The 21,602-nt window shown below is 38.6% G+C and overlaps 1 protein-coding gene across 4 annotated transcripts in view; it reads right to left on the bottom strand.

Moving 5' to 3' along the window:
* The window catches only part of LIMA1 (LIM domain and actin binding 1), a 92,114-nt gene that overhangs the window by 12,781 nt on the left and 57,731 nt on the right, over nt 1-21,602 (bottom strand). For 2 of the 4 annotated variants that reach the window (XM_055394473.2, XM_055394475.2), the window contains exons 5-7: nt 7,971-8,058; nt 7,105-7,253; nt 4,258-4,365 (exon numbers count right to left, since the gene is read on the bottom strand). In XM_055394473.2, the coding sequence (XP_055250448.2) occupies nt 4,258-4,365; nt 7,105-7,253; nt 7,971-8,058 (345 nt within the window). The remainder of the gene's footprint in view (nt 1-4,257; nt 4,366-7,104; nt 7,254-7,970; nt 8,059-21,602) is intronic. The other 2 variants (XM_055394474.2, XM_055394476.2) reach the window with 1 other exon arrangement.

The following is a 21,602-nucleotide window of genomic DNA, read 5'->3' as shown; positions in this document are numbered from 1 at the left end:
CCACAACTCCCATAACTGTAACTCACTCCAAGGCAAGATAAAGTCTTTACATATAGGAACTATTATTCTTCCATTTTCCTAACTCCTATTTCCCAACCAAACACATTCTGCTGAAAAAAGCTTGCTAGGACAGAAGACCTTCTGACAGCTAAAAAACAAATTTATCTATAACAACCCTTTGGTATTATCTTCAAGGTGAGTTGCCCTTGTTTAATTCCAGTCTCAAAATGATAGTATTTAACAAGATGGCAGATCTTAGGTGGAGGTGATTACTTTTCCCGTTAGCCATCGAATTTAAATAAAAGAACTTTCTACCAGTTCACACCTCCATTCTCCTGTCCCCCAGTCCTTCAGTACACCTTCCTCCACATTCAAAATCATGAAGGCTCATCAAACAATCCAACATGCACTCTTCATGGACTATTCTTTCATTCAGATGCCAGGGATTTTATGGGTGATGCTAAGTGTTTACATCAGAGAGTCTAATGTACTGAATACATTTACAATGGAGATTAAGTTGTTAGCTGACTGCACGTGAATTTCAGCATGGTCAGTTTTTTTCCTCTTTATTCTCTTTTCATTATAGGAGTTCTGACATGGTATAAAATAAACCAGCAAAATAATAGTTAACACTGATGAAATGTTTACTATGTTCCAGGTATTGCAATGACTACATTAAATGTGTTATTTCATTTAATGACATGAAATAAATTTTCTGCAAGTAGTACATGGCCACAAAAAGCTCTTCAATTCTTGCTTAATTTGTAGGGACATCCATCCCAAGATGTCCTTTTCTCACCTCCAATTTGGACACCTTGAACCTGCAGGGTAAGCTTAATGACGATCACGACATCACTGCACATACCCATCTAGATGACTTCACTACAGGAACAGCCAGGAGACAGCATGCGAGATTTTGCTCAAACATTTCATTAAAGAAAAGTACAAACTCATTCACAAAAGGAGAAAGGGAAGACCAATACCTTGACAAAAGACTCTTATTTCAGGCAACTTGACCCTGGCATTAATGCCCTTTTGTAACAAACCAAAGTTCAAATAGCTTTCAGGTATTGGTTAACAAAAGCCAAGTAAAAAGCCAAAAGGACAGCTGAGGCTCTGAAAAATTTCACAGAGTTTAAGGCATCCAAGGATTCATGAACCTACGGTGTATGCTCGAAGGCTATGTACTATCTTTATTTCTTCTATTCCCCACCTTCTCCCCAACTTGTGATTCAGCTGCACTGATGCCCTTTTAGACTGTAATTAAAATGTTCTGATCCTCCAGTTCAGCTCAGAGTTCCGGTTGCAAATCAAGAAGACAATTAAGAAACATGAAATTAGAAATATGGACAACTCAAGTACGATTATCCAGATGATTATTTTTCAAGTTATGCTCCAAGAACAGATGGGAGGATTTCAATGCAGGATTTCATTTCTTAAATGTCTTTTTTTAGAGTATATAAAAAAACTTTTTTTGTAAGACATAATCTCACACTTAAAAAATGGGAAAACCAGGCAGAGTGATGAGAGAACTCACTAGAAACATTACATGAGACATGGAAATAGTGCCTCAGCCCACTGTTGTAAGGACATTTTGTAATTTGATTATTTTATGATTACGAAAGAAGTATTTTGTCTGATTATTTCAAAATATATTTGAGATATGGTTTCATAAAATAAAGTGACTCAATTTTATAAAATAAAAACTCGTAAATTTTTTCCTGCTCTATTCTTTGAGTCCATAAAGAAGGCAGAGTGCCAAAGAACTGATGCTTTTGAACTCTGGTGCTGGAGAAGACTCTTGAGAGTCCCTTGTACAGCAAGGAGATCAAACCAGTCAATCTTAAAGGAAATCAACCATGAATACTCATTGGAAGAACTGATGCTGAAGTTGAAGTTCCAATACTTTGGCCACCTGATGGAAGAGCCGACTCATTGGAAAATACCCTGATGCTGGGAAAGATCGAAGGCATAAGCAGAAGAGGGTAACAGAGGATTAGATGGCTGGATGGCATCACCAATGTAATGAACATGAACTTGGGCAAATTCTGGGAGACAGTGACAAGGAAGCCTGATGTGCAGCAGTCCATGGGGTTGCAGTCGGATATGACTTGGTGACTGAACAACAATTCTTTAAGTCAAATTTTGTGGCTGTTAATCTGAGACCATTTTTCCGTACGCTTACTTTACAAGTATGTAGTATATCTCATGAGTTCCTGTTGGTGTGCTGTCAGTGTGTGTGTGTGTTAGTTGCTCAGTCATGTCTGACTCTTTGTGACCCCATGGATTATAGCCAGCTGGGCTCCTCTAACCAGTGCTGTCAATACATCTGTTTTAAAGACTTAGAGCCAGATAAATTTGAGAACTATTGTTCTTAACCCATTTTAATCATCTCCTCACCTTTTGTAGAATGGCCTCAAGGGTGTCAAAATGTATAACAGAAACAATGATTATATGCCTATTAATCAACGTTATAGATTTAAAAGCTCTTTTTCCTCATCTAACTTAACACTTGATCATCATATTGAATGAAAGACCAAAGACACTGGGTAATGGATTGTCAGAGAAAATGATAAATTCACCTGACATCTATATTGTTGCTTACTCCAGCTAAGCCATGCATCTAATAATAAATGCATAAAACCTGATTTGCTTAAAATCTTCCCCTGGCTTTCCTCTGCTGCAGGACTACATCCATACTTTTAAGGGTTTTTCAAGACCAGCCCTGGCCCTCTCCCTTCATCTGTCTCTCGCCATTGCCTATATGTACTTTATGCTCTTGATTGGGTTCTCTGGTTTCCAAACTTCTGTTGTGTCTGCCTGGAATACACTTGTTTTTTTTAGTCAACTTTCCCCTTATTTCCACATATCCTTTAAGATCTAGCTCAGATATCACCTTCTTAGAAAGTCAGGGTTACTGTCCTTAGTCCAAGGTTCCATGGCCACACACAGCCTTTTCACAACACTTGTTTTGCTGTTTGATGATCGCCAACTTGTTACGCATCTCCCTCCTACTGTTAGCTTCCTTGCAGGCAAAGACCATATGGAATGGTTTGTTCACACTTAGTTGTTGAGCTCTAACAACTTTAATGGCAGAAAGTGAAGAGGAACTAAAGAGCCTCTTTTAACTTTAATGGCAGAAAGTGAAGAGGAACTAAAGAGCCTCTTGATGAAGGTGAAAGAGGAGGAATGTTAAAACTCAACATTCAAAAAATAAAGATCATGGCATCCAGTCCTTCATGGCAAACAGATGGGGAAAAAGTGGAAACAGTGTCAGATTTCATTTTCTAGGGCTCCAAAATCAATGCGGACAGTGACTGCAATGAAATTAAAAGATGCTTGCTCCTTGGAAGAAAAGCTATGACAAACCTAGACAGCATATTAAAAAGCAGACATCACTTTGGTGACAAAGGTCCATATAGCCAAAGCTATGGTTTTTCCAGTTGTCATGTATGGATGTGAGAGTTGGACCATAAAGAAGGCTGAGTGCCGAAGAATTGATGCTTTTGAACTGTGGTACCTGAGAAGACTCTTGAGAGTCCCTTGGACAGCAAGGAGATCAAACCAGTCAATCCTAAAGGAAATTAATCCTGAATATTCATTGGAAGGACTGATGCTGAAGCTCCAATACTTTGGTCACCTGATGTGAAGAACTGACTCATTGAAAAAGACTCTGATGCTGGGAAAGACTGAGGGCAAGAGGAGAAGCGGGTGACAGAGGATAAGATGGTTGGATGGTATCACTGACTCAATGGACATGAGTCTGAGCAAACTCCAGGAGATGGTGAAGGCAGGGAAGACTGGCATGCTACAGTTCATGGGGTCACAAAGAGTCAGACATGACTTAGTGACTGAAGAACAAGTTGTTAAGTTCAGCATTGCCTGTGCTTAGCATAGTGCCTAATTTTCAAAATACTCTGAAGTGAAAGAATGACATTTTCTTACATAAAATGTGCTAAATTAATAATATACAAATAACTTTGAAGATGGTATCTCTATTCAAAACAAGTTTTTTTAAAAAAATCACTTAAACATTTGCTGAGCAAAAGAATTTTCCAATGAAGGTTCATTATTTGGTCAGCTATAAGTTGCACAGTTCCCCAACCAAAATTATGTGACCTGCAAAAAAGACAATCTGTCCTGGCAGCTGTTAGCAAATTCCCAGACACTCTACAGCCTAGAGTTGTTTCTAATTTTAAGCAACTAATTTAGAACACATGCTTTCCTGGCAAAGGGACATCAGGCTTTTCAACCCACCTTTTCTCCATCTGGATGGGAGATGCAGACCTCAGGACCTGGGGGCACATTCTCCTTTTGCTCCAACTTATGAGTTTTGATTTCACCACCACTGGCTCTCAACTCATTCTACAAAATAAAAATAGTCTGTGAATTTTTTTAAAAAAGTCTCACAATTCTCTTCATAGCCATCTATTAAATAAACTTGGAATGCTAAAAAAGAAATTCTTTTCCAAGGCTTCAAGTCAAATCAAACCCCTAACTCTCAGAAGCAAAAACCCATTGACTTGTGAAATGACAAAAGCAGCTTTGTGGACACACACACCTCAGAGTTAAATATTTATATAACTAGTCCAAAACTTGATGCTCATTAGAACATAGACACATCAACACAGACACACACCAACCCTCCCCCCTCCCACCCTGCTGCCCAGCATACAATAGTCTCGTGATTCACTCTTCTAGCAGCACAGCTTGTGGGAATGCAAAGCTGGTGAGTTTTATCAGAAAAGACCATTCTGGAGCAGGGGAAAGGAGGTGCCAAGTGCCAATAATTAAGAAAAGATACTGACCATATATATAAATGCCCGGCCTGGAAAGAAAGACAGGGATGATGCATATATATAAGAATTGAAATTATACTTAATGATACCCTAAAATAGCCTCTTGTTGTGAGACTTTCAAAAACATATTTTGGTGGGGTTTTTTTTGCATAAAATTCATACAGTATACTAAAGACATACCTTATTCTAGTTCTCATAATAGAGCTTCAACATAAAAAAGCAGACATGAGTCAGAAGGAGTGAGCATAATCATATTTGTTTTCCTTGCAAAGAACACTTGGGGCAAAATATTAAAATCAACAGAGGTAGATGAATATGGACATTTCCTACCTTTAGCCTACTAGTAATCTAATACCTTTCTTGTTCTTTTGGATTCTTCAGGTATAGGGAGAAAACAATCCATTTATGGCCAAAGGGCCAATGAATGGACTGTCAGTGGGACTGTCTCAGGTGTGGAATTCCAGATTAAGGCTCACAGCTCTGGCAGCCAACACCGCAGAACCAACTGGACAGCAACCGGAAACTTATTCCTGATCTCAAAGCCCAGTACCCCAGCATCAAGAGTGTGTGCCTTGCTACAACCATGCTTCTCCCTGAAGCAGCCTGAGAAATTCTTTTGGGATGAGATAAAATGTGCTTTTTACAAGAATTCCTTAAGGCTTTTCAACTCCTAAAATTTACAGAGCAGGAGAATCGCAATGTAGAAACTCATTAGGAGTTGAAAAAAGTTACCAAACAGGTTTTTCCACTTAGAGAGTCACCTGGTCGGAATGTTTATAGCAGGAGGGCACTGTGAAGCAGCAGAATCCTGTAACAAGAAGGAATTAAGCTCCACAGATCACGTTTGCTGTATTTCCTGACCTGCCTTTTAAGAGAAGTCTAAATTTGCTTATTTTTTCACACTCCCAATGAATAACAAGTCTGTGATGGTCTACTTCACTACTTATTTACATACATTATCTCTTCTTAAAACTATAGTGAAAAATCAAGATGAGATTATTCACTGCCCAGAGACTTGGTCTACCAATAAATACTATTGGAAAAGGCATACTTCATCCTGTAGGGGAAAGAAGGATCAAAACCAAGAATACACACTGTGATTTCTAACAGGCAGTGGTTCAGTCCGCTTGGGAACAAATAAAAGCTAATACTATTCTTCCAATTTTAATAGAAAATAATAATCAAAAGGTTAATAATTTGTCATTTGAAATCTTAGAAGGAACAAATGTTTGAAAGATACAAATGCATGTGTACATGTGAATATATGTGTGTGTACTTATGAATAAATGGCATTTAAAAGGTAACTTCAAACAAGCAGTTCTGTTGTGTCCTCCTGCCAGTTAAACCTAGGAAAGTGTAACATGGAAAGGCCCCTTGTTGTATTAGAATACCACATTTTTGTGCTTACAGAGTACCTCACCCTCCTGTCATTTCTCCCTCTTTTTCTTACCCACTATTCTATTTCTTTAGAAAAGTATTACATCCTAAGAATTAAATAGTAAGCAGATCATATGTTGTATGATTTCATTTACATGAAATGTCCAGAACAAGAAAATCCATAAAAACAGACAGTGGATAAGGGGTTGCGAGGGGATGAGGAAAGTGTAGAATTGGGAGTCACTGTACAGGGACGGGTTTCTTTTGGTGGTGATGGAGAAGTTTTAGAGTTAGACAGTGGTGATGATTGCACAACCTTGTGAATATATTAAAAGTCACTGAATTGCATATTTTAAAACGGTGATTTTATGTCAGGTGAATTATATATGAATAAAAATTGCAGAAAAATGTCCCATCCCACATTCATGTTGAATATATTCAATATTTCTCTCCAGTGTTCTCCCTTTCTTCTCTCAAAGACAAAAATAAGTGTTTATATTAAAACTAATAAAATAATACTTTTTTTTTGGCCACTATGCAGCTTGTGGGATCTTAGTTCCTGGACCAGGGATTGAACCTGGGTCCTTGGCAGCGAAAGCACTGAGTCTAACACTAAACTGCTAGGGAATTCCCCAAATACTACTTCTTTAACAACAAGGTTAAGAAGAGACAGGAAAATTCTCAACGGTATTACTGATGGTAACATCACAAAAGAAAAGGTGGGTGGGAATAAGGTCTAGGAAAACAAAGTCAGAATTAGAACATGGTAAGGATTACAAATTAAACTAGGGTAGGATTTATGTGAAGAGAGAATGGCTGGACCCCAGAAGGAGCCAGGGCTCACAGGTCAGGGTCTGGGAGACATTTCTAGTTCCCATGCTCAGTGACCATTTGCTAGATGAGTGAATGAATGATTCCGAACACATACTGCATAGCTCGCAGAACTGCTTTGCTTGGACACAGCTGCCTGGTACTTGGCCATTCGATCCTTTATGGAGGTTTCTGACAGGCGTGGGAATTCTAGATTTCGCCTACTCTCTCTTTTCTCTGAGTTGAGTGCTGAAGATGACAGCTGACCTGCAAGCATGCAAACAATATGCTTTATTAGAAGATAAATGTGATTTGAATGATTTCAAGATTCTAAATTTTAGGCTATTGTAGAATCAACCTATTCTATTAGGAATACAAAGAAAGAAATCAGGATTATAACTTTTACAAGGCAACACTCACTCACTTTGAAAACATTAAGAGGAGACTGCTTGCCATTATTGAGCGTTACATATTTCTAAATTTTGGCTTTATTTAACATGTGAAAAAATTACATCACAATGCCATTTTAATTTGTATTTCTTTGATTCCTAGCAGGCTGATGGTTTTTTCTTTTGTGAAGTGCCTATATATGCCCCCTTTAAAACATAATAATTCCTCTCTCAAGGTGTTATGTTAGCATCAGCAATATAGGATAATCAGCAATCTTGACAGTGGATAATGTCCATCCATGGAAGCCCTCAATCCTAGACAATCATGGATCCAAAACTGTTGGTAATGGTGCTTTCCTTACAATCCTGCAAAATGACCCTCTGGTTAACACAGGTTACCACTGACAAAGATGAATTAAAAACACAGAGAAGCTACTTGGAGAGAGCAATCAGATTTGGGAATGACTTGTATATAACAGCCTTCCTTTTACTTTGTACCACTCTTCCTTTAAAAGCATCAGCTTTGAGGTCAAAGGGTATTGTTACTAATGAGTACTTCCTAGAAAACTTTCCACACGTGGAACTCTCTGCTTACCTGGGCCTATTTCCAAGTCATCCAGAGAATAGCTATTTTCAGACATCTTTCTGCCACCTGCACTTCGGCTTTGGCCCCAAGGAATCTGCTTGAAAAACAAAAACCAGCAATAAGTTTAGCACCAAGGATGGGAATTTTTTTTTTTTTTTTGAGGATGGGAAATCTTGATGCAATGCTCAAAATGGAGGCCTGCAAATCTCCTTTAGAAGTAAAATACAGAAGAGATTGGATTTTATATTAGTTTTTATATACCAGAGAATGTGTTTTTAGTGTTATAAATATCAAGCACTACATATTCACAGGTGCCCAGGGGAAAATACGTAACTCTACATAGGTAATGCATTCTGCAAAAGATTTCTGCCTAACTACCTTAACCAGAAAGCCTCGGAATTTAACAGTCATTGGAATGGAATCCTCATGTCTCAGATGAAAATGACATGTCTCTCCAAACTGTCAAGTCCTGATGGCAGTATCTGTGGTTGGCTTTCTCCATCCTAGTTTATCCCTGTTCTTGCTGACTGGTTCAAGTCTTCATCATCTTTTTCCTGGACTACTGCGTGACCTTTCTAACTGGTTCCTCTGCCTTCCAATGAAGTCTCTATGATGCTGCCATTATCCCAAGTAAAACAAAATAATTATCCCCAAACATAAATCTATGTTATTCTCTTATTCAAAATTCTTTAAGGATTCCTAATCACTCCGTGAATTAAATCTAAAGTGTTTAGTATGTCAGAGAAGATCAGTTCTAGATCTGGTCCCTTCTTACCCCCTGGGTATTCTCTTCCTCACCCTTTACTCTCCAGGAAAAGCAAATTGCTGGGAGGTCCCTGATACTGTAAATGAGTTCCCTCCACCTGGATTATGTTTATCCTTCCATTGTCCAGCAATGCCTGTTCCTTCAAGACTCGGTGTAAGCTAAGCCAGTGGTCCTCAACCTTTTTGGCATCAGGGACTGACGTCACGGAAGACAATTTTTCCATGGACCAGGGGTTGGGGGGGATGGTTTCAGGATGATTCAAGTGCATCACATTTATTGTGTACTTTATTTATAATCTACTGTTGCCACTGATCTGATAGGTCCACAGCCCAGAGGTTGGTGACCCCTGAGCTGAGCAAATTCCCTCTGACCTGATACCTCTCCTCCATAAATCTAAGCAGCCCTTCCTCTGTTCCCAAAGATGTGGTCACACTCCCATTACAGTGCTTATCAAATTGTTGTGCATTCCTATACTAGACTGGAAGCTTACTGAGGGCCCAGACAAGCTTTTATTTTTTAAATAGAAAAGTGAAAGGTACAGATATTTTTAAAAATAAAGTATTCCTATGAATCCCATAAATTACTACATTTATATTTCTCATACTTAGGGTAGGTCTATAAAGAAAATTCCAAATTATACTTTTAAGACTGGAAAAGTAACTGAAGAGAAAGCCTGAGTGTCAAAGGATGTTCCTAGACATAGTACACAGAGTATGTTATGTTTATTCAACTTGCAATGAGAGCCTTCAAGCAGATTCCTATCATTGAAATCTCAGTTTATTTCCAGATAACTTGATGTGGGAAAGATATCTGAAATCCAATACGACAGGAGACAAGAGTAAAACATTTAGCATCCTTCTGAATTCAACATTAGTAAATAATTATTAAACCTTTAAGTTCAATGGACTAATCAAACAACAATAAAGTTTAAGACAGTGAACTATCCCTTTTTTAGGTCCCCCTGCTCCCCCTTGGTGGAGAAGGCAATGGCACCCCACTACAGTACTCTTGCCTGAAAAATCCCATGGACGGAGGAGCCTGGTAGGCTTCAGTCCATGGGGTTGCTAAAAGTCGAACACGACTGAGTGACTTCGCTTTCACTTTTCACTTTCATGTATTGGAGAAGGAAATGGCAACCCACTCTAGTGTTCTTGCCTGGAGAATCCCAGGGACGGGGAAGCCTGGTGGGCTGCCGTCTATGGGGTCTCACAGAGTCGGATACGACTGAAGCGACTTAGCAGCAGCAGCAGCTCCCCCTTGGAGATAGGAAATATGCCATGTCAGAAATCAGAGCCAAGGATTTAGTTTGCTTATGTCCTACCAATAAGACTATCTCTTCTTGGGACTTCCATAGTGGTCCAGTGGTTAAGAATCCGCCTACCAATGCAGGGGACATGGGTTCGATTCCTGGTCTGGGAAGATCCCACATGATAGGAAACAACTAAGCTTCGCGAATCACAGAGACTGAGCTCACACGCCTAGAACCTGTGCTCTGCAACAAGAGAAGCCAGCACGTGGCAAGGAAGAGTAGTCCCCACTTGCTGGAACTAAAGAAAGCCATGGGCAGCAACGAAGACCCAGTGCACCAAAAATAAAATTAATTCATTATTTTAGAAAAAGAATATTGTTTCTTGCAAATTTAATATACATTTAACGTACTTCATCTCCAGTCAGCTTTGCCATGTACATTATTTGTTGAATCTATTTTTTTAAAAAAAGCAATAGCAACTCTAACCTTGCCACATCGTACTCAGGTCAGCAGCACCATCAGTCACGTCCACATGACTCCTATGATGCAAACATTCCTGTTCTGGGAGCAGCCCACCATTTGGAAATGAAGGTCATCAGCCAAAGTGAAAAGATAAGTTTGGCAGAATACCTTTCATCCACATCTTTTTGTTTTTAAAACATTTTTCATTTGCAGAGAGTTAGAGTAAAGGAAATTCCAAAGATTTATTCCAAATGCTGCTGCACTGTAAGATGATCATTATAAAAACTAAAATTTTCAGGGCTCAAAAAGAGAGAGAGCTTGGAAATATACTTTAAAAAAAAAAAAAAAGGAACAGGTTTTGCGTTCTTAACAGTGGAGCGATATTTCAAATATTTACATTCTGTCAAAGGTAAAGTTCAAACCTAATTCCAAGAGTATGTGTTACATGTTGCAGCCTGCTAGGAGTTCAATCTTCTGTCTGTGCTTATAGCTATGTGGGAAGTTCTGACACTAGTGTTATTGATAACAAGACCATTTAGAACCAGCATACATGCTGGGCTAGGTTCTTTGGGTTTAGATGCATAAAATCTCCCATCTTTGCTACCTTTTAATTTAAATCTTTGGGTTAAATAAAGTGAGAGCCTTTCTCCCCCCAACTCTCAAAAGTGAGTGAGGATGGTTCATCCTCATGAGGGTATCAATACTCTGAATTATTTTCTTTCAACTACTAAAAAAGTGAATATGCAAAGTCATTTGCTCTTAGAGAAAAATAGAAAACGTCTCTGGAAATCAAAGTTATACTGATACCTGTTCTGAGGAGGAATACAGCTTGGAGATAAAATAGTTTTTTAAATTAAAAAAATTTTTTTTGGCCACACAGCATGTGGGATCTTAGTTCTCTGACCAGGGATCGAACCTGCACCCTCTGCATTGGAAGCATGGAATCTTAACCCCTGGACCACCAGGGAAGTCCAATGAGAGGGCTTTTAATGAGCTCCTGGGTGAAGCACTAAGCATTTCTTTCAATATCTTTCCACCTCCAAACCACTCAAAGATAAAGAATGATAAGATCTCTGTATCTGAAATGAATACAATATTGCAAATCAACTACACTTAAAAACCCAAACCCCAAGATCTCAAATGCATTTACTATTAATTTATGATCTTCATTTTACAAGTGGTAATCTGAGGTTCAGGAAGAAGGAGGAGTTTCCTCCAATATTTCTCAAGGAAAGTAAAGGAACACACACACACAGGAATTCTGATAGTGAAATACTCTTCTGTAACACATTTTAATCACTTTTCACTCTTTTATTCACATGCCTGAGGGAGCTTTAATTATACTCTGTTAAGAGAAGACAGAAAAAGTAAAACACTTTAAGACTTTCTGGAATTTCCTCAGTCTTGGCCTCACCCCACCCTACAAGTCCTTCCTGTCAGGTGACTGCAGCAACTCTCATTAGTGTCAGTCAGTTCAGTTCAGTCCAGTCGCTGCTCAGTCGTGTCCGACTCTCTGCGACCCCCATGAATCACAGCACGCTAGGCCTCCCTGTCCATCACCAACTCCCGGAGCTCACTCAAACTCATGTCCATCGAGTTGGTGATGCCATCCAGCCATCTCATTCTCTGTCGTCCCCTTTTCCTCCTGCCCCCAATTCCTCCCAGCATCAGTGTGACTACCCCTTAAATATTTTCTTTGAATCTATAAACCAAATAAGAAAATAAGAGTCTGGGGCTTTTAGCCAGCAGTCTGTAGAATACTTTTTCTCGGGAGTTTTCTTTAGAAATAAAGTAAGTTAGGTCCCAAATGTCAAATAAAATGCAGGATTTCCTGTCCTGGGTACCCCTATTTTCAGGAAAAATTCTCTTTAAAAGTTGATTCTCAACACTTTATTGAGAGCTACTTCCTTCAGCCTTTCAACTCTGACCTTCCTTCAGACTCTCTCATCCTTCCAAAGTCAATGGTGGAAGATGGATGCCTTTTAGGGAAAAATGGGAACTATGCATGGAGATTATAGGGTGTAGATAAAACTTGGCCTTAATTTCTCAAAATACTGAGAGAGAAACATTTCCTTCTTCAAGAGCTCTAGTAGAAAAAAAAAAAAAGCTCATTTAAGTAAAAGCTACACATAGAAGGAGCACTTGTCTCCAAAGGGATTTCTCTCTCTCTCTGTATATATATATATATATGGGGTGGTTTTTTTTTGGCCATGCCATGTAGCTTGTGGGTTCTAATTTCCAACTAGAGCGAACGTGGGCCATGGCAGTGAAAGCCTCAAATGCTAACCACTAGACCACCAGGGAACTCCCATATTTTGTATTTCTAAGTGTTCTACAAAAATTATGCGTTTCTCTTATAATTAAAAAAAAAAGAAAAGGAAATACTTCATATTTATTAAATTAACATAAATAGATAAGAATGATAAAACCAAATGCTGATGAGGAACTGGTGAGGAATTGAATATGTCCTTAGATTGTGTTAGCACTGTTAAATAATATAATCTTTGTGGAGAAGGAAATGGCAACCCACTCCAGTATTCTTGCCTGGAGAATCCCACAGATGGAGGAGCCTGGTAGGCTACAGTCCACGGGGTCGCAAAGAGTCAGACATGACTGAGTGACTTCAATTCACTTCATACTAAGATTTAACTAAGACAATAAACTATTCTTATATTTACTATGAAATACTTTGCTTTCTTTAAAAGTTACATTGTATGTTCTTTTGGCATTTAAATTATTATTTGTGAAAGCTGATTCTGTGTGTATTAGTATTAGTACAAAGACATGCAATGTTACTAATACTTCTAATGATCAATCATTTATTTTATTTATAAAATTAAAAAAAATAATATAATCTTTGATAATAAGCTAAAAATATGCAAGAAGAATGTTCAATGAATTATGTCTTTTGACCATGATAACACCATTCAGTAATATAGCTCTCCTACCAACTAAACAGTGTCAGACTTTATTTTTGGGGGCTCCAAGATCACTGCAGATGGTGATTGCAGCCATGAAATTAAAAGACGCTTACTCCTTGGAAGGAAAGTTATGACCAACCTAGAGAGCATATTAAAAAGCAGAGACATTACTTTGCCAACAAAGGTCCATCTAGTCAAGGCTATGGTTTTTCAAGTGGTCATGTATGGATGTGAGAGTTGGACTGTGAAGAAAGCTGAGTGCGGAAGAATTGATGCTTTTGAACTGTGATGTTGAAGAAGACTCTTGAGAGTCCCTTGGACTGCAGGGAGATCCAACCAGTCCATTCTAAAGGAGATCAGTTCTGGGTGTTCATTGGAAGGACTGATGCTAAAGCTGAAACTCCAGTACTTTGGCCACCTCATGCGAAGAGCTGACTCATTGGAAAAGACTCTGATGCTGGGAGGGATTGGGGGCAGGAGGAGAAGGGGACGACAGAGGATGAGATGGCTGGATGGCATCACTGACTCGATGGACATGAGTTTGAGTGAACTTCGGGAGTTGGTGATGGACAGGGAGGCCTGGCGTGCTGCGATTGATGGGGTCGCAAAGAATCGGACACGACTGAGCGACTGAACTGAACTGAAAAAACTAAAAATAAAATGTTCCTGCCAAGATGTTTAGAGCTTTTTAATTAGGCTGGAAAAGAATCTAATTACTGGGGAATGATTAAAATGTATACTGAAATAACCTATTGCTATAAAAGGATAACTACATGAACTAGGAAGGTACAAAGGAAGGTGTATATAAAAAAGACCAAACCAAAGATAAAGAACACAAAACAGAGCACCCGGTACCTAAAACTATGTAAAATCTAGTTACGCAATGATAAAGATATCACTGCACACAACTGTGCGCACAGTTGGTCAAGGTTACTCTTTTTTCCAAGATATTTGACTTTTTCTGGTTTACCCTATGTATGATTGTTCATATGACTAATTTATATAAGAAAAACAAACCTACCAAACCCACAGGCTTCTAAGTCAAGAGCTTTAGTACAAATCTCTTACATTCCAATGTACTTCTCTTCTTTGCCCTGATGTTTTTTATTCAGTAAAAAGACTATAAAATGTAAAAAGAGGGACTTCCCTGGAGGTCCAGTGGTTAAGAATTCACCTGCCAATGCAGGGGACACAAGTTCCATTCCTGGTCCAGGAAGATTCCATATGCAGTGGAGCAAGGAAGCCCATGTGCCACAACTACTGAGGTGGTGTGCTTAGAGCCATGCTCTGCAACAAGAGGAGCCACTTCAATGAGAAGCCCGCACAGCACAAAGAGTAGACCCAGCTCACCGCAACCAGAGAAAGTCCCCAAGCAGCAAAGGAGACCCAGGGCAGCCAAAAAGAATAAATAAATAAATACATTTTTTTTAATGTAAAAAGAAGACAGATATGAGTTGAAGTCTTTGAGAAGACAGCTGTTAATATGTTTTAATTTTTTCCTGGTTTCCTTGGATTTCAAAAATATGTAAGGCCAGATGTTTTTATCCAATAAATAGCTACTATAACGTCCATGAAGACAGTGTTTATGGCAGAAGTGTTACTACACTATTTCAGTTCTTGTTCTGACATTAAGTAGCTACATGATATTGGGTCATTAAAAAAAAAAAATCAGTTAATTTCTCTCATGTAAGCTGTTTCCATCTGTAAAACAGGGATTTTAATACCCTAACTGCCTGAGAACAATGAACTGAATTAATAACCTTTTACAATCACTTATATCAATAGTTCTAGGATTTATGTCAATGATCTTGATAGGGATTTCTCAATCATTGTAACTCATCAATGAATTAGAAGGCTAGACAAAATGATTAATAAATTCATCTGGATACACACCTGTGTTGTTTTATCCAAAAGTGAGTCCAATAGTATAAAGAAAAGGTGATTTTGGGGAGCAAATGGTGTCTTTCTGGCCCCTCCAAACTCTAATGTAGCCAATATTGCTTAGAGAACGTTCCAGTCCTCTGATACTACTTATCAACAAGCTTTATTTCAATGGAACCTATGAATAGAAACCAGTAAGTAGTTAACTGGCATAAAAGTAAGCAGAAAAGAGATGACTGGTCTCTAACTAACACATCAAAGACAGCCACTTAGGATAACAAACAGATCAGGATTCCCTGATTGGCATCTCTACACCTGAATCTGTTACTATCTTACCACAAAAGACCAAAGATTTACTCAGAGGTACTAATTAAGGATAAATAAAATTTAATCTATGCTTAGCAGGAGGTTTTTACAAGAAATAAACTTCTAAAAAAACAAAGAAAAAAAGATACTGCTATGCATGCTAAGCTGCTTCAGTCCTGTCCGACTCTGTGCGACCCTATGGACTGTAGCCTGCCAGGTTCCTCTGTCCCTGGGATTCTCCAGGCAAGGATACTGGAGTGGGTTGGCAGACCCACCTCCAAAGATCTTCCAGACCTAGTGATCAAACCTGCATCTCTTACGTCTCCTGAATTGGCAGGTAGGTTCTTTACCATTAGTGCCACTTAGAAGAAGGAAATAGCAACCCAATCCAGTGTTCTTGCCTGGAGAATCCCAGGGACGGGGGAGCCTGGTGGGCTTCCGTCTATGGGGTCACACAGAGTCGGACACGACTGAAGTGACTTAGCAGCAGCAGCAGCAGCAGGAAAGCCCAATAGAGAGGTCAATCAAAATAACACTAAGAACTTAAATTGAATGGATGAAGGGATAAAAAAGATATGGTATATATACACAATGGAATACTACTCAGCCACAAAAAGAACAAAATTTTGCCATTTGCAGAAACATGGATGGACTTGAAGGGTATTATGCTAAGTGAAATACATGGGATGGAGAAAGATAAATATTGCATGATATTACTTATATGTAGAGGCTAAAAAATACAACAAACTAGTGAATATAACCAAAAAAAGAAGCAGACACAGCTAGAGAAAGCAAAAGAGTAGTTACTAGTGGGGAGGGAAAAGGGGGAAGGAGTAATATAGGGCTAGGGGAGTAAGAGGCACAAACTATTAGATATAAAATAATATACAAGGATGTATTGTACCACACAGGGAATATAGCCAATATTTTATAATAACTGAAAATGGAATATTGGCTTCCCAGGTGGCGGTGGTGATAAAGAACCCACTTGCCAGTATAAGAGATGTAAGAGACACAGGTTTGATCCCTGGGTCAGGAAGATGGAGGAGGGCATGGCAACCCACTCCAGTATTCTTGCCTGGAGAATCCCATGGACAGAGGAGCCTGGTGGGCTACAGTCCATTGGGTCGCAAAGAGTTGGACATGACGGAAGCAACTCAGCATGCATAAATGGAGTATAACTTTTAAAACTTGTGAATCACTATATTGTACACCTGTAGCTTATGTTGTACTTGTATTCTGTGTTTCAATTTTTTTTAAAAAAATGTTATATTAAAGAAACAATATAGGGGCTTCCCTGGTGGTCCAGTGGTTAAGACTTCATGTTTTAGTGCAGGGGGTTGGAGTTTAATCCCTGGTCAGGGAGTTAAAGTCCCACAGCCTCAAGGCCACAAAACAAACATATACAAGCAAGATTATAACAAATTCAATAAAGGCTTAAAAAAAAAAAAAGAAACAATATAGAGGGGAGAAAAATAACACTGAGAGCAAAATCACATCTCAAAACTACACAGCTATAAACTGTAGGTGAATATAACAAATCAGCAAAAGAAAAATCAGTTTTAATAGGATATATGAAAAAGACAGTATTATAGGAAAACAAAGATAATTCTTGTATTTAACAAAACCACTTATCTACATTCAAAACACTAGCAATATACTGCTGATAAGCAAAAGATATATTCCCCTACTCTAGGGTGACTATATTAGACCCCACAGTGATACTGAATTAGCTATTCAAATCCCTTTCCTCCCTAAACCCATCTTAAAATTATGACTTTTTTTTTTTTCAGTCGCTCAGTCATGTCCAACTCTTTGCGACCCCATGAATCACAGCACGCCAGGCCTCCCTGTCCATCACCAACTCCCGGAGTTCACTCAAACTCATGTCCATCGAGTTGGTGATGCCATCCAGCCATCTCATTCTCTGTCATCCCCATCTCCTCCCACCCCCAATCCTTCCTAGCATCAGACTCTTAATGATACTCAATTAATAACAATTACGAACATCCTCAGAATTGTATTCCTCTGGGAATATAATTCCAAATAATTTACTTAAGCCACTAAACAAAGCAGAAGAAAAACTTTATTAAGAAAACATTAAGTAGATAAGAGAACACATGCAATTATTAGCCCAGAGAGGAGAAAATAAAACATTATGGATACTTTTTACAACAATGCAGGGATTCCCTATGGACAACTACCCATTCTTTGAGAAAGCAAATATAAATTGTTTCTCTGATTTAGTTTACAGATCAGTCAGCTCTGGATAAACAGCTGATGAACACAGATCAGACTTGAGTTTGGATGTCTTCTTTTCTAAAGGGTTCATTCCACTGCATCAGCACATAAACACCACTATGTACGAGTGTTACGTAAAACTAAACAAAACACAAGTGTCACTTCCAGGAACTTAGAAGAAGAGAAACCACAAAAATGTTGGATGGTTTGAAGAAAGATGGTTTTACTCTTATATTAACAAGTGCAACTTTTGTTGGCATTTTGATGCCAGCCATACACAGAATAATCCTGGTGATTAGAAGGACAGAAATTATAAGGGAAGTTGAAGAGCTTACGAGTCTAAGGATAGAAACAGCAGAGAAGTGACAAGGTTGATGGGACATGGGAAACTTCCATTTTGAGATATTTCTATTGTAGCTGTTTTGTCTTTGCAGTATAAAACAATACGATTGATTAATTGAAAGCATTGAAGTATACCATGAATAACAGGGAGAAAAGGATAAAGAGAACAATTTTTGCCCTAATGATTTTAATTTTACTTATCATCACTTTCTCTCTTTTTTTTTGGGGGGGGTGCTGTGCAGCATGTGGGCTCTCTAACCAGGGATTGAACCCCGGCCCCCTGCAGTGGAAGCATGGAATCTTAACCACTGGACTACCAGGGATTTCCCCACCATTACTTTCTCATTACTACCTCCTATCCTTGGTTAGCCCCCAAAGAGTGAATGCGTGAGTGTGTTTATGTGTTCTAGAAAATAGAGATTTTTGGTGAGGAGGCATTCTCTTTTTTTTCTTTTCTTTTCTTTACCTAACTCCTCTCCTAGAAGAGGGAAACACTGCAAGGAAAAAGCAGTAGTCAGAACTTGTGTAGAAGAATCAAGAGATATCCATATTCAAGCCTTATTTTCTTGCATCACAACTAATTGGTTTAATCGTGACCCAAGCAAATGATAGTATTTTAATTAGGTTATGAAGGTAGAAATATACCTTCCAATTATTTGGTCTTTATTCTCCTATCCAAGGATTTGTGTGAAACAAATAAGTTAGGAACCAAATAGAAATAAGTGAGACTTAAGGAGCCTGTCACATGCTCCTTACATTGTTTGGTTATTTGAATAACTGCATCATGACCTTTGAAGATTATGGATTCAAATGTCAACATGATGATAAGTGAATCAGCTTTTTCATAAAAGGCTACCTAAAACCCAGATCAACATATACATGCAGTTAGGGATGCGAAATCACACTTGGTGTATGCCACTAAGGAGGGCTTCTCTTTCCTCATACTGATAGGTTACACTAATCCATCCACTGCTCATTTGCAGTAGGAATTAGAACTATCACGTTCAACTAAACCACCTGACTTAAATAACCTATCTATTCACTAAAAGTAGACGGAAAGTGATCAGTTGTCATTATTTATAAATTGAGATCTAAGCTTCTTTTCTCCTTTTTATTAAATAAACACTAAGAGTCAAGCATTGGGTTGACCACTGGGAGATAAAGGCAACACTAGTTTGAAAGAATAATATAGACTGGGAAGTATACAAATTCACACGTACTACTAAAGAAGCATGATAAAAGTGGCCAAAGAGAAGTAGAAAGAAATTCTACAGGACGGTCAGGAGGTGAAGGTAATTTCATATGGGAAAAAACTGAGGTAAGTTCTCATAGTATTAATAGACCTTGATGAGTAAGATTTCAAAAGGTAGAAATTAGGGGAAAGACATGACTAGTTTAAAATGAGGAGTAACCCAGGGTTTGAGTATTAGATAAGCTGTATGTGTGTGAGTTAGTTGCTCAGTCGTGTCTGACTCTTTGCGACTCCATGGACTATGCCTGCCAGGCTCCTCTGTCCCTGGAATTCTCCAGGCAAGAATACTGAATTGGATTGCCATTCCCTTCTCCAGCAGAACTTCCTGATCCAGGGAACGAACCTGGGTTTCCTGCGTTGTAGCCAGATTCTTTACCATCTGAGTTTAGCTAGGAGATTGGAAAGGCAGGTTTAGATCAGACTGTGGAAGATCCAAATATTAAATATGGATTTATTTTGAGACATCAAAAGTTTCTGATCAAGGGAATAGCATAATTTACAACTATGCTTAGAAAAATAAATAGCAACAGTGTGGAGGATGAAAGGAAAGAAAAAAATGAGAGGCCAATAGGCAAGGTTGCAGCAATACCACAAGGCAAGATATAATAAGGCTAAACCACAGAACTAGATGTGGGACCTCTTGGTGAGAAGGGCCCATATTGAGAGATGTGTAGACTTATTTAGATGGCTTAGTAAGTGACTGACTGAGAAGAAGCAGGCAAAAAGAACTGATCCCAAACTTTATAGAACAGGAAATGTGGTGAATGGTGATATACTAAGAGACGACAACAGGGGTTAGAGCAGGTTTTGGTTGGAAAGATAATGGATTCTTTATTAGTTTTCTTCAAATTGAGTGCTTTATTCACATAGAGGTGTGCAGTTTGGCAGGCAACCACAAAATTGGAGCTAAAGCTTAGGTTAAGAATCTAAGATGAGAATCGAGTTTTGGAACCCATCTTTTGGAGTCCTGGAAGAGAGAAGACTACACAAGGGACAGAGAAATAAAAAAGGACTGCAGAGGAGAGATCAGGCAGAAAAGTGGACAAGAACCATCTCAGATAAAAGGGAGCAAGAGAGACTAAGAAATGTGGAACACAGGCAATTAACTTGGCCTCCTGTAAATAACTCTGATAAAAAAAGATTTAGGTGATAAAGAGATTTGGATCATGTATTTCCATTATCTATGTGCTCCCTGACCCTGCTCAACTAGTTAGCTGAGATTCAGTCCAGTTCTCTAAATTCAGTTATGGAGACAAAGATTCACATGATTTATACCTAATATATTCACTTGTCTGAGTACTAATTTTTTAGCTCTGAGGTAATCATTCTTACTTCCTCATTCTTGCTCCTGAAAAGACTGCTTAGTGTCTCTACCATATTTCTCAGAGCTTTCTTCCAAAGATCCAATTATGTGACTTCCTGATTAAAGCCTTATCCCTATTAAAGCTGAAGTTATGTTATCAATAACCATAACCTAATTTCAAACTGATTAATCATTCCATAATTTAAAGTAGACAAAACTTCTTTTTTTACCAGTTTTATTGAAATATTAGACAAATATTTTTTAAGTAATCTAGGCTGTTGCTAACATGGGTAATGATGCTTATTTAGAAGCAGCTATAAAACCAAGGGCAGGGACATCCCTGGTAGTCCAGTGGTTAAGACACTGCACTTCCACTGCAGGGGGCACAGGTTCGATCCCAGTCGGAGAACTAAGATCCCATAACCCACTCAGGTGAGGCCAAAAAATAGAAAACAAAAACAATGTCAATTGTGTTTTACACTCCCTAAGCAGTCATTAAAGGACAAATGACTATTTAATCAGGAAGTTTAAAAAGCTCCCCCTCAAAAGACCTGGTCAGTCTTAGAACCCCTCCATCTTCCTAGACCCAATAGCAATCAGGCTGAATGCCAGCCTGATCCAGTAGAATCTTCCTTTATATGAGAATTTTTTTTCTCCATTCTGACCAGCCACAAAAAGATAGGCTTGTTCTAACCCATCTTTCACCAGACATTTATGAGAAAAAAGTCTCTTACCAGATCTTTACACATAATCAGCATTTTGTTTGCTGCAGTCCCAGTCATTTCCAACCTTAGGCCAGTTTTGACATGTACTAGCCTTCTGCACTGAATCTACATTGTGCATGCTGCCATGACATCAGCCGTCCTGCCCTTAACAGGGTCTGAGAGGAGAGGACTTACAATGGCGCTTTGACACACA

The sequence above is a fragment of the Moschus berezovskii genome, chromosome 6 (genome assembly GCF_049115385.1).
Source record: "Moschus berezovskii isolate FMDL1 chromosome 6, NW_MosBer_1.0, whole genome shotgun sequence".
Classification (NCBI taxonomy): Eukaryota; Metazoa; Chordata; class Mammalia; order Artiodactyla; family Moschidae; genus Moschus; species Moschus berezovskii.
The sequence above is the reverse complement of the archived record's forward strand: the minus strand, read 5'-3'. Positions and strand labels throughout refer to the sequence as shown.